Below are 13,674 nucleotides of genomic sequence, written 5' to 3'. Positions count from 1 at the left end.
GTTGCGGTGATGCTACAGGGAGCCGTAGTACTCACTATTCAGTGAGAGGTTGCGGTGATGCTACGGGGAGCCGTAGTACTCATTATTCAGTGAGAGGTTGCGGTGATGCTACAGGGAGCCGTAGTACTCACTATTCAGTGAGAGGTTGCGGTGATGTTACGGGGAGCCGTAGTACTCACTATTCAGTGAGAGGTTGCGGTGATGCTACGGGGAGCCGTAGTACTCACTATTCAGTGAGAGGTTGCGGTGATGCTCCGGGAGCCGTAGTGCTCGCTATTCAGTGAGAGGTTGTGGTGATGCTGCGGGGAGCCGTAGTACTCCCTGTTCAGTGGGAGGTCGTTGTGATACTGCGGGGAGCCGTGGTACCCGCTAATCAGCAAGAAAATGTTGTGACGAAGTGCTATCTGACCAGAGCGTGGCGCAGAAGAGTTTTGGGCTTGGGTAGCCCTAGTATTGATTTTGTGGGAGCCTGGTGGTCGAACCAGGGGCGAGACTGGGGTCTCCACATTTGTCGGGATTCGTTATATTCTGAAATTGAGTAATGGTTGTCGCAACCAAAGGGAAGTGGATAAGTGAGGAACGCATGAGTTGCGGGTCATGAGTCATGAGTTGAGTGGTTCATTGGGGCGAGTGGTTCCAGCTCTGGGTCAGATCAAACTCTCGAGTTTGAGTTTGGCTCTGGTAGTGCGTTGAGTAGGCAGAATGAGATTCTGGATTCAGAGCTGAATTTCATTTGGAAGGGGGTATTGCTTCCATCTGGTGCCTTAGCCCTGAGTGGGTCAATTCGTTGGTGTGAGAAAACCGCGAAACGTATGGGACTAATGAGTAGTAGACGACAGAGGTCGAGGGTGAAACGAATTCTGTATTCGCTTGAGGAAAAGCGAACTTCGTGACTTGTGTGTCACACTGGGCCGAGATAGCTAGTGTGGGAAGGAAGTCAGTCAGACATGTTGAGGTATGCAATGGGTAACCCTTGGAGGTTCAACTACTAGGTCGGGAGATGACCTGGTGCTCAGTCTTGAAAGGGATATTGAGAAGGGAGCGGAGGATTTATGCTTGTCAGATGTCGTAGGACGCTTCTAAACAAGCATGGTCATTGTTCGTGTCTGAGGACAGGGTGTTGAGGGTTCGTTGTTCAGAGGGGCTGTGATTGCAGTACAGTGGGTGAGTCCCTGGTGTGATGTGATCCTTCCATTCCTTGGTATATGATCTAGGTTGTTTATCATGTCTGGGACGAGTGATCGGTAGCCAGTTTTGGGCATGGACTTGTTTTATCGGTCCCCACTAGAGAATCAGAGGGGCAGTGAGCTATCGGGGTTTGTTATTCGAGGAGCGAATAACGTGATGACATCTGGAGAGGGCGGTCTGGCTGTGTGTCAGGCTACTAGAGTTCTAGATTCTGGAGAGTCAGAAGGGGTAGCGTAGCGGCAGATGGGTCTGTCCTTTTCCAAGGAGGAGTTCCTGTTTGGATTCAGGTGTCCCGAGAGGAAGATAGTTGTGTGGTATGAGACCCTTTCGCTGGTGCTGTTTGGGAGCCGGAGTTGGAAATGCGGGAGCAACATCCATAGTTGTTTGCGGAGCAAGACTTCGAGGGAGAAGTATGATTCTAGTGGGGGAGAATTGTAACATCCGGATTCCCAGGTATCTTATTTTAAGTATTTATCTTGAGTTTTAGGGAGGGACTCGGCGAGTAGGCGCTCAGACTCGCCGAGTAGGATCGCGAATTCTTGGCTGGATTAATGATCGGACTCGGCGAGTCGATGCGTGGACTCGGCGAGTCCGCGCTGTTAAGTGAAACCCTAAATCTCAGGGCCTGAGCCCTATCTAAAGGCCCTTATGGCCGTCATTTGCGGCCACTACTCCCCTGTGAAAACCCTAGAGAGAAAAGAGAGCTTAGAGAGCATTTTGGAGGCTAATTCTTCATCCTTTGGTGTGATCTTGCAAGAAGGAGCGGGAAAATCCAAGCTAGATCGATTGTGGAGCTTGGATCTGTGTTGTTCACACTGAGATTCACGTTTTGAGGTACAAGTTCCTTCCCATTTCGTGTATTTGATAGATTCCTTGGATCTAGGGTTTCCTTTGCACAATTTTGAGTTAGATTGTGAAGCATATGCATGTACTCGCCGAGTCCAACGAGTGCACTCGACGAGTCTGGTCAAAGTTAACCGTTGACTTTTGTTGACTTTTAGGGTTTGGTCAATGTTAGGGTCTTTGGGCCATGAGAGGGGTAAAATGGTCTTTTACCCTTCTGAGAGTACTACGAGAGGGATTAGCCTAGTCTTTGAAAGTCGTATTGATTAGAGTAATTATTTTATGTGATTAGGCGGAGGCTAGATCAGTATTTCCGAGTTCGAGGGTTTCCGAGTTACCCGAGGTGAGTCTTCTCACTATACTTTACCTAGAGTGGTAATTAGAGTTATATGACAGAGTATCTTGTATGCCATTTATGTGATTGTGATGCACTGCATTATTTCTATGTGATTTATGATGTGTATGTTCCAGAGTTTACAGAGTTAGAACCGGAAGGTTCACAGAGTTAGGGCCAGAGGGTCCATAGAGTTAGGACCAGAGGGTCCACAGAGTTAGGACCAGAGGGTCCACAGAGTTACAACCTCGAGTGGCTAATATGTGTTATATGTGGTATTTTGGGGAACTCACTAAGCTTTGTGCTTACCGTGTTATGTGCTATGTGTTTCAGGTTCTCAGGATCGCGGGACGGCACCGGCTTGATTGTACACATCAGAGAAAGAGTTATGTTTGATGATCCTGGATTATTAATGGTGTTGTGTTTTGTAATTTGACTAAACGAGGTTTATACAAAATGTTATGAAAAGTATGCGTTTTTAAAATGAAAAATTCGTTTGAAAATTTACGGTGTTACAAAATACATCAAGACCTCCAGCCACACAAAAGGTATGTTACACTATCTAGTATTTTATGTAGTTTGTATGACAATTGCATGCTAGCTATAGGTTCAATACCTTGGAAACCATTTGCATGTATAATTAGTGAAAACATAGATCCAAGGTATTTAGGGTTGTATGTGCACCATAGGATGTTGTATTATACCAAAACCCAACAGTGGTATCAGAGCCAAGGCTTGTTTTCATATTATACTTGCTGAAATGGCTGAAAAATCGAAAATTTTGGCAATCTGGGCACTGGACTCGCCGAGTCCACTGATGGACTCGCCGAGTCCATGAAGAAATTCATCCAACTCGTCGAGTTGGTTCATGCACTCAACGAGTAGGACCCCCTGCCAACATATTTTCGACTTTTAAGGCTGGAATTGGACTAGAAACATTACCCTAAGCTGTTTTTGGTCTTGTTAAACTGTTTTTGATGTGGTAATGTTCATGCTAAACCAATTTCAAAGATAATTGTCAATAGATTCATGTTTTGTATTAGTTAAATGGTTAGGCTAATTTCATGAAAATTGTTTGACTTGAATTATCTTGTTCTTATGAGTTAGTTCAGATTAATAGAAAAGTTATGTGATAATTTGTTTTCAATCCATATCAATCTTAAAGTTGCTCATGAAATGTGTTTTTGTAACTTGTCCTCAAGTTATATGAAAAGTCACATTTATGATTTTTAAAACTCATAAGATTTCCATAAGTTAGGAAAAATGAAGAGTCTTATTTTCTTAAATGATTTTAAAGTCTTCAATAACTTGTCCTCAAGTTTTGGAACTTGAAGAGTTTATCCATTAAACTACTTTAAAATCATAGGTTATGAAAATTAAGAGTCTTTTTTCCCTTAAATGTTTTTAAAGTCTTCCATAACTTGTCCTCAAGTTATGGAACTTGAATAGTTTTTATTAAGACTACTTTAAATTCATAAGTTATGGAATTGAAATAGTTTTGAATAGTTTCAAAACTTGCCCTCAAGTTTTGGAATTTGTAAAGTTTCCCCTCATGAATACTTTAGTTCCAAGTTAAACCCTTAGAATTTTAATAGTTTAAAATTCAACCCTTATACTATTATAATATTATAGGTTTAATATTTATATATATGTATAAGAGTAAAATTCAGTCTTACCGTTAGTAGGCCTCATTCACGAAGCCGGTCTATAAGGGGGTATAAGGTTACTGCCTATAAAATGGCAGTTTAATGGGTGTCCACTCTCACCCACCGCTTCCTTGACTGGTGGAGGGTCGTTAGCCGAACGGGTTTGACAGGACTATAATTCTCCCTTCATTAAAAGTATTAATGATAAATACTAAGTAACTAAACACTTATAAATTCCCAATCTTAGTTACTTAGGAAAATGTGAATTTGGTGCTAACCCATGAAATTTACACATTGTACCTTACCAAGTCGTTAGTGGAGCGTGTGTGGTTAACCGGCACACTAACATGGACTAGTAAGAGTGGCTAAGGGTAACTTAATGTTTATCATAGATCGGTGGAGCGTGTGTGGTTAACCGGCACATTGATTAGGTGATAATATTAAGGGTACCAAGTGAATTTGCATGGTTATTCACACCTTGTTTTGTGATCCTCGGCATCCCAGTCGCAAAATCTGAGAGGGCACAATCGAGATTGAAACATGCCATTGAAAAGTTCAATGAATCTCAAAAGATCTAGGAGTTTCAAAACCAATTAAAACCTAATAAATTATTTCTTTTTTCATGGTGGAAATTGGTGAATCGTCATTTGCCAACCTTCAAATATTTTATAGCTTGGATTACGGCATCCCTCTTCCAAGTTATAAAATATTGTGTTGGGTCCTAGCCTTAATATTTCATATTGGGTGTTATATTAAGGACTTAAATCAACTAACTTGAATATCTCCCATTTTAGATGTCTGGTTCAGACAACTATGATCTTCCCAAATCTGTTTCCTCCACCTCCTCCAATTATTCTCCCTAACCCACAAGTTCAAGGTCACTCAAGCCCTATTGGCAAGCAAAGTCTATGTGTGCTCACATCTTGGAGATGAAGTTACATATTGACAAGCCGGGAGAGTTGGGTGTCAAGGTCTTGAGGAAGTTGATTGTTAACTCGGTTCTTCAATCACTCTCTAAGTCACATAGTGAGTTCCTTTAGAGCTACAAAATGACAGACCATGACATGACCCTTAATGATCTTACCTATTTGCTTGGTGCTGCTGAATCAGCAATAATTTGGAGCGCTGGTAAAGCAAATTTGATTGGAAGATCGACTTCCCAAACTTCCAAGGACATTGATAATTGTAACATTGGAAATCCAGAAAAGCTTTCTCTTCCCAATGGAAAGGGGTCGGCCATAGTCAACTCGGTTGACCAAATGGTAAAGAGAAAGGCTAAATCTGAGATAGTCCCGTGTACCATTCCCAAAGAGTCCATAGGTTTCTATTGCCAAAGGAAGGGGCATTGGTTGCGAAGCTGGCCAAATTTACCTGATAGTCTGTAAGGATGGTAAAGTCAAAAGTTTTGACTCTACTTCAGGTAAAGTCCATTATCTAACTTTATTACGTTCCTATTTGGAGATTCTTATTACATGATGTGACTAGATCACATTTTGATGTTTTAAGAATCAAAGTGAAGAGGAAGCTTAAAGGAAGAATTTTGAGCTGTTACTTAAAGAGTTGTGATAGATTGCTTAGGAATACATAACAACATAGTTTTTCACATGCATTTGCATTGTAAGGATAAGTTTTCCGCAAAGCTCTAAAATAAAAGAAAAGTTTTATTTATTTTAAGTATCCTTACAATGACATTTGTGAAAAATTGTTGTTTATATGTTTCCATTGATAGCAATATTGGAAAATGGATTTGATTCTTTCGACTGTGGTAGTGTCATAATTTACCAAATAAGGAAAGATTCTCATCACCCAAGTTTCAGTTGAGTAGAAACTTGGAATCATGCAAGTTGTATGATGAATGAGAATTTTCATCTTTGGAAAATTAAGACTAATTCCTTGTTTACATGTATATGTGAGTCAAGTGAAGGACTAAGGGATCGAGTACACATTCTTGTGCACTGGTCAAGTCCACCACCAAGATCGATAAGACTATTCGTCATGATTTACTAAGGTTTAGTAAATATGGTTATACTTACAAGTTTAATTATAATTCTGAAACATTGCAAAAGTTTCAATGTATGGCAGAACGAATGAGAAAAATCAAATAAGGCAGAAAGATAAAAGTTTCTCAATCTAAAAAGATGGGAGAGTACTTTAGTATCATGTTTAGTGATCATCTTAATGATTAAGAAACCATATCACAATTGGTCCTCTAAGGACATCTTAGTGCATTCCTATAGCTAAGGAGAGGAATCATGAATTGTTGAAATGGTTAAATCAAGAAGATGAGTCATACTTCATTCCTAAACAAGTCTTAGAGTCATACTCCAAGATTGTAACTTGAGTGACATATCTTAAAGAAGGTTGATAACACTTGTCAAGTGTAAGAGTAAAATGTGTTCTACTCTTGTATATTTGAAATTGGTAAGTTGTGATGTTTTGGATAAAACAAAGACCAACTAAGGCCAATTGTGTGAAGTGTTTGTCTTGATAAGAATCCGCACTATCCCTTGAATATTTGTTTGTCAAGGAATGGTTCTTGGAAAGAGAGTCTTATATGTCAAGAGGACAGTGGGAGTCTAAAAGATCGTGAAATAGTTTCAAAATCTAATCAAGAATAAAACTTGTAATTTATCACTAGCACACGACTTGAGGTTTATAACCTATCGTGTTGACATATTCCTATTTCTGTGCCCATTCCAGTTAAAGCTGGTTTTGCATTGGTTGCATAACAACTTGGAAGCAATGGCAGGCCCTTGTGCTGCCAAGTGGCAAGAAATTTTGATTGCACAAGTTTAGTCCGTATGAGTTTGGAATGGTTATGACAGATTCATATGGATAGGAACACATATACCATTAAATAAAATCTAAGTGTCATAAGGTTTCTCTCCGATTCATGAAAATGATGGTGAGGAAACGCTTTCACTAAGTAGATTTTAAATAGATAGCACTTGTGATATTTGCATTCTCAAAGTCGTTTGTGTAGCGCGTGTGGTTAACCGGCACACTAACATGGACTTGTGAGAAATAGAAAAGATCTAAACAATTGAGACTATGATTACGACATCCCTTTTCATAGTTCTGAAATTGTTAAGACACACATGTGTGCTATCTAAGGAAAGGTGTATGATTTTGATAAAGTTTTATCAAAGCATCTTGTATCAGAAGTCTGAACTTTGGTAAGAAAGTCAATAAAGTATTGATTTCTAGAAGTCCAACTAATTTCTGGATACATGTCAAAGCTAGTGGGAGCATGAGTGTTATGCTAATAATTATCATGTAAGTGGGAGCATGATTATTATGTTAAGTGTTAATTATAGAAAACAAAAGTTTCAATTTGGAAAAGTTGTTTTTCTATAATTAAGGGAGAGGAAATTATACTTCATTTCAATTCTAAAAGCTTAGATTGAGATTTTGATCATCTTTAGTCAAGGATATATATGAATTTTATATTGGAATGGCCAAACATAAGGAAATTCTATATATATTGCGTTCTCAAACTTCGATTATGATTACGGCATCCCTCTTCATAGTCAAATTTTGAAAACATGGCAAATAAAAAATATTGTAGCAAAAGACTGGTCTATGATCACGTCTTTATGTGAGACATCATGAATCGTGTCCCATATGCTTCGGATATAGGATCGATTGCATGTTCTATAATATTCATCCTTTCTAAATTTTCCAAATGCTCAGGGCATTAAGAAGGGAAAAGTCTAGAATTGGATATGACTAAAATGATTAAGCAATTGTCGAGGACAATCTAAGGTTTACTAAAGATTGGTTGCTCATGGACAGTTGAAAGTATATTGTTAATTTTGGCAGGACCATATTAACATATTCTGAAAAGAGGCAACTCTTGTTCAGAAGTGATAGTCAAAATGGGAATATGGAAATATTCCCATAGGTGGAAGTTGTTCATTAAATCTATGTAAGATTAGGAAACTTAATGCAAGAAGGATGTTCAAAGTGATGTACTTTGAATTTGAGACTTCGTTTCCATGGAATGATCTCCATTGGAATACTCTGTAATGTCTGTTGGCAAGTCTTTGTGACTTTGTGCATAGTCATTACAAGAGGATCAATGCATATAAGTTTAGAATCTAACATATTTCGGTAAATGGCAGGAATTTGGAATTCTTACATTTACAATGAGGATTTGGGATTGTGAAATGAGCATCATTTGAATCATGTTCAATTGGTCTATTTCACATAGTAAGGATCATAGACAAACATAGTGTGCATGCTTGGAGCATGGCATGACTATTGTTTTAATTCAAGTATAAAGTTGATTATTTGAAACATTATACAATGAATAATGAGTAATCAATATGGTGTTTAAATAAAAGGAGTTTTATTTACTCTCAAAGGTGCTTGGGACCATAGAGTGATTAGTATTATTCTTGTGTTTCACTTTGCATGTTTTGACTTCCAAAATAGCTAGGTTATTCTTCCCGAATAACTAAGTTATTCAAATTATCCACAGTCGGTCATATGTTGGAAGTAGGTATGAATCAAGACTGTCATGAAGTTGGTTGTAGATGTCTAAGGTGTTGGACATAGCAAAGAGTTGCTACAACATTCATGAGTGCTCATAAGCTATGAGTATTGGATTAAACCCACGCTCATTTGACTCACTTCATGGATTTTATCACGAGTGATCATGAGACGATAATATCTTATATTCTTTAAACCTAGAGATATGACTTGTTGCCTATGAGTTGATTATACATTGATTGCACCTAAACGTATTTGGTAACTCGATGTTATAAAACGTGCCTTTGTGTATGATTCAACAAGTAGTAGAACAAGCATATGAGTCGAAGTTTATCCATTCCTTTTACCCTTGAAGGGATAAAAGCGATATCTGTGGGCCCCTCGATGATTTAGTGATGACAAACGTAAGTGCTCGGCCGGGCCTGGACTGATTTGATTTGTTCAATTAGTCAGTCATCAAAATCGGAAATCGGGAAACAACTAATGGACAGAGAGGATGATTATAATCCATGTCTCAGTCAATATGATATCTAGAATGGAGGAATATATGATCCCTTATCTAATGGACATGTCATTGATTTGTTCAGAGTTCGACAGCGGCTTTAAGAGCTACGATTGCTAGTCGGGTTTTGGAGTCATACGCAATAATAGTTTTAGACTTATCCAAGTGGGAGACTGTTGGATTAGGTGTCTAAGCCCATAACTATTATTGGTATGTATTCGACTCGAGAGTAGCATGGTCCATTTGGGTTGCATATCATCAGGACAATTTGTTAGGATGGACTTTTGAGAGAAGAGGTTATATATGATTTATTAATATATTATAAGTTCTAATATATTAATATGAAATCATATGTTTTAATTAGTATTGATCAAGATTAATTTGGAATTAATTTAGTGATCAAAAGAGACTAATTAAAACTATGGGGACTAATTATGGTAATTAGTTATATTTATATGTGTTGGGCTTATGATCCATGTTTGACCAAGTTTATGTATGAATACATAAAGAGTTGGGCCACATGAACCATGGATCATAAGACCCATGGATATGGGTTTGGGTTATACCCATGACTCTTAGAATTCAACACATATAAATACATATGTTATGACCTAAAAACCGCCAACCCTAGAGTGTGTGCATGTTCTTGGAGTTCATGAAGATTTTAGAGTGCATGGAGATTCTCTCTCAAGTCCTACCTTTGTCCTTGATGTGTTGTGACTTCATTTGAGGCTTCCACACTATTGGGGCTAAGTTCTTAAGGCCAAATACATCAAGACCTCCAGCCACACAAAAAGGTATGTTACACTATCTAGTATTTTATGTAGTTTGTATGATAATTTCATGCTAGCTATAGGTTCAATACCTTGGAAACCATTTACATGTATAATTAGTGAAAACATAGATCCAAGGTATTTAGGGTTGTATGTGCACCATAGGATGTTGTATTATACCAAAACCCAACAAGATTTTCCCGCAACCTTGGGAAGAGCTTCCACGAAATCCATTGATATATCAGCCCAAATGGACGTGGGAATGGGTAAGGGTTCTAGGAGACCCGCTGGTTGGAGAGTTTCCCATTTGTTGCGCTGACAAATTTCACAATTATGGATATGGTGTTGAATTGTGGCTTTCCACCCTCTCCAATAAAAATCACGACGAAATTGTTCCATGGTTTTTTGAGTACCTTCATGAGCCATTGCATGTGCCTTGGAAACGACCTTGTTAACCATCAGAGAGTCGGGCAGCAAGTACACTCGCCGTTAAACAAGATGATATCATTTTTAACCCTCCATTGGTCCCTTTTGTGCCGGCTAGGATACGTGTACGACGATCCCGCAAATATGGATTATTATCGATTTCCAAATTTACTGAGGAAGGTACATCAGTCAGGAGTGTGGAGACCGTCGAAATGGCAAGGAGAGAACCTTGGAGCGTCTCGTCTTCCCGTCGAGACAAGGCATCAACAACTTGGTTGAGCGAGCCCGACCGGTATTCAACTTGAAAGTAAAACCCAAGCAATTTACTCACCCAATGTTGTTGGGGTGAAGTGGTTAGTCGTTGTTCCAAGAGATATTTTAAACTGTAATGGTCGGTTTTTATCAAGAAATGTCGACCCCAAAGATACAGCCGCCAATGAGAGACCGCCTTTGCTAACCCGTTCAACTCGCGTTCATAAGCTGGTAGTTTGTGGTGGCGGTCAGCTAATTTCCGACTGAAGTACGCAATGGGGTGAGAGTTTTGCTGAAGTATTGCCCCAATGCCTATACCCGAGGCGCCACACTCCACCACGAATAAAACATCAAAATCAGGTAATGCGAGAACTGGAGCTTGTGAAAGAGCCTCTTTGAGTTCCGAAAAAGTTGCATCAGATTCTGGAGTCCACGCAAAGCTATTACGTCTGAGCATGCTAGTAAGAGGTGTTGCGATGACCTCGTAGTTTTTGATGAATTTCCTGTAATACCCGGATAGACCCAGGAAGCCTCTCAAGGTTCGCAAGTTATGTGGTTTTGGCCATTTTTGAATGGCTTCAATCTTAGTCTGGTCTACTGATACACCAGTTATATGAATAATGTGCCCCAGATACGCGACCTCCTTGCGCCCAAAGAAACATTTTGATTTTTTTAAATATAGTCCATGGTTGCGGATAAGCGATAGAACGGTCTGAAGGTGAATAAGATGTTTTGCGAGGGATTGACTATAAATTAATATATCGTAAAAAAACCAAAACGTACCTCCTGAGTTGGGCGCTAAAGACGTCATTCATGAGACTTTGAAAAGTAGACGGTGCGTTTGCTAGCCCGCAGGTCATAACCATGAATTCAAAATGTCCATGGTGTGTTCGAAAAGCCGTTTTTTCAACGTCGTTAGGGTGCATACGAATTTGATGGTAGCCAGAAGCCAAGTCAAGTTTTGTGAATATGGATGCACCATGTAGTTCGTCAAGGAGTTTGTCTACCACGTGTATTGGGAATTTATCTTTGACAGTTTTTGCATTTAACTCCCTATAATTTACACAAAATCTCCATGTTCCATCATGTTTTTTTACGAGAAGCACCGGAGACGAATATGGCGACTGGCTGGGACGGATTACCCCGCTCTGTAACATCTCGGTGCACTGTTTTTCAATCTATTCTTTGAGGAGGTAGGGGTAGCGATATGGCCTGACTGCGATTGGCTCAGTGTCTTTGTGTAGGCGAATTCTATAATCACAAGCTCGTGTGGGAGGAAGACCAACAGGTTTCTCGAATACTTCTGTGAATTCATCCAAAAGTTGGTCTAGGTTTGGCTCTTCTTCATTCTTGACAGTAAGGGTGGCCAAAGTCACTGTGTCTGGTATTTCGCCATGTCATTTGACGGTAGTGCCATCAATTTTAAACTCCATTTCTCGTACTGTGAAGTCCCACAATATTGGTCCTAATTTTCGCAACCAACGAACCCCTAAAACAAGATCAAAGCCCTTGAGAGGAATTGAAAAGAAATCGGCTTTGAAGTCGTAAACTTGAACTGATAGTTGAAGTCCTCTTGAAATACCATTACTAGCCATTTTTCCGCCATCTGGTAATGCCACTTGCAGCCCCGGCTTCTCTTCCACGGTCACTTGGAGTTGTTGGGCTGTCCTCACTGCAATGAAATTATGAGTACTCCCACTGTCTAAGAGTACCCATGCAATCCCATTACCTACCCTTGCTTGTACTTGGAAAGTTTGATCGGTTGTCGCTCCCCTGATGGCATTTAGTGAAATTGTTGGTATTTCATCAAGTGGGGGATTGATTTTTATCTCTTCCTCTTCGTCAGATAGCATCATACAAAATAATTTGGCACATTTGTATCCAACTGACAATAGCTCATCACAGTTAAAGCATAAGCCTTTTGCTCGTCGTTCCTCCATCTCTGCTGATGTTAGTTTTTTCCATGTCGGGTTGCGTACTTCAGTTTTCCCTCCGGTGTCCCGGTTCTTGGTGCCTCTGGTAGTCTGGTTGGGGTTTTTTTGGTTGTCCCCCAGTATCTTAGATTACCGGCTTCCGTTAGTCGTAGTTCGACTTGTCGGGCTAAGTTCATTGCAAAGTAAAGTGTCACCGGGCTTGCGAATTCTACTTCATAACGTATGAGATTTTTAGCCCTGCATAGAAGTGCCGCAAACTTTGATCCGGCGTAACCCCCGTGGTTCTTGCTAGCGATGATTCAAAACTAGCACAATATTCTTCAACTGTCCCTGTTTGTCGAATCTGTGTCAACTCGCCCAGTGGGTTCATACTCATTGGTGGCCCGAAATGAATTTTACATTCCTTTGAGAACTCCACCTAATTCATCCGGCCCTTCATTCGTCTCAGATTTCGGTACCAAGAAATTGCACTATCTTGAGACACAAATGTAGCTTGTCGTAGCCAAGCTTATGGTGGTGTTTGTTGCTCTTCGAAGAAATCCTCACACTTTTGCAACCATGCAAGTGGGTCTTTCTTGCCATTGTAATTCGAAAATTCCATTTTGGTGAACCTAGGTACCCAGTTTCCTCGATATCCGACTTCTTCCTCTGTTTCCTCCCATGTCTTACCCCCTTGTTCCTGTCTGTGCAATCGAAAGTGACTTGACCCTTTGTTTTTTTTTAGTTTCCCAATTGTGTCTGAAAGGTTGGGAATCAGCCTTCCGCCATGACTCTGTATCTCTTCCGCCCATTCTTCCTAAATAGAAGTTGGAGTTTTGAGCAAAAGGGTTGGAGCCAAAATTCCCTCTTCCTCGTCCCACTACTGTAGACAATCCCTGCCTCGTGTGACAACTGGCAAGTTTCTGGTCAAGTCAAAGTCAAGTCAAGGCCAACGGGGCAACTGGTCAACTCAACTAGTACTTATATGTTAGGAATTACTTTATGTTTTCTAATGTATGACTATAAATCTTAATGCAAAGTAACACTTGAAGGTTTCAAATGTTCAGAATTTAAAAACCCTAATCGGATTGAGGGAAGTAACAGCTCTATAAAACATTAATAAGTGCCCTTCGGGGGTATATAACACTCGAAATGGGATGTAACTAAGTCTACGACCTTTGAACTACGAAGAAAAGCATTAATAAACGTCCCCGACAAAGTCTCTCTCGATCTCTCCCACTGTATCTCTCTTTCTCCAAAATCTCTCCAAGAATATGAAGCCTCTCCCCAAATCTCTCCAAGT

General features: G+C 39.9%; 1 protein-coding gene across 1 annotated transcript; it reads right to left on the bottom strand.

The window, feature by feature from the left end:
• Positions 1 to 11,636: 11,636 nt before the first annotated feature.
• LOC145104695 (uncharacterized) lies at positions 11,637 to 12,398 on the bottom strand. The gene is made up of 2 exons (XM_079041891.1): positions 11,942 to 12,398; positions 11,637 to 11,839 (listed from the first exon to the last, which is right to left on the bottom strand). The coding sequence occupies exons 1-2, from the start codon at positions 12,396 to 12,398 to the stop codon at positions 11,637 to 11,639; spliced, it is 660 nt and encodes a 219-aa protein (XP_078898017.1).
• Positions 12,399 to 13,674: the final 1,276 nt, after the last annotated feature.

This window comes from Lactuca virosa, chromosome 4 (genome assembly GCF_052849685.1).
Source record: "Lactuca virosa cultivar CGN04683 chromosome 4, Lactuca_virosa_CGN04683_v6, whole genome shotgun sequence".
Lineage (NCBI taxonomy): Eukaryota > Viridiplantae > Streptophyta > Magnoliopsida > Asterales > Asteraceae > Lactuca > Lactuca virosa.
The sequence above is the reverse complement of the archived record's forward strand: the minus strand, read 5'-3'. Positions and strand labels throughout refer to the sequence as shown.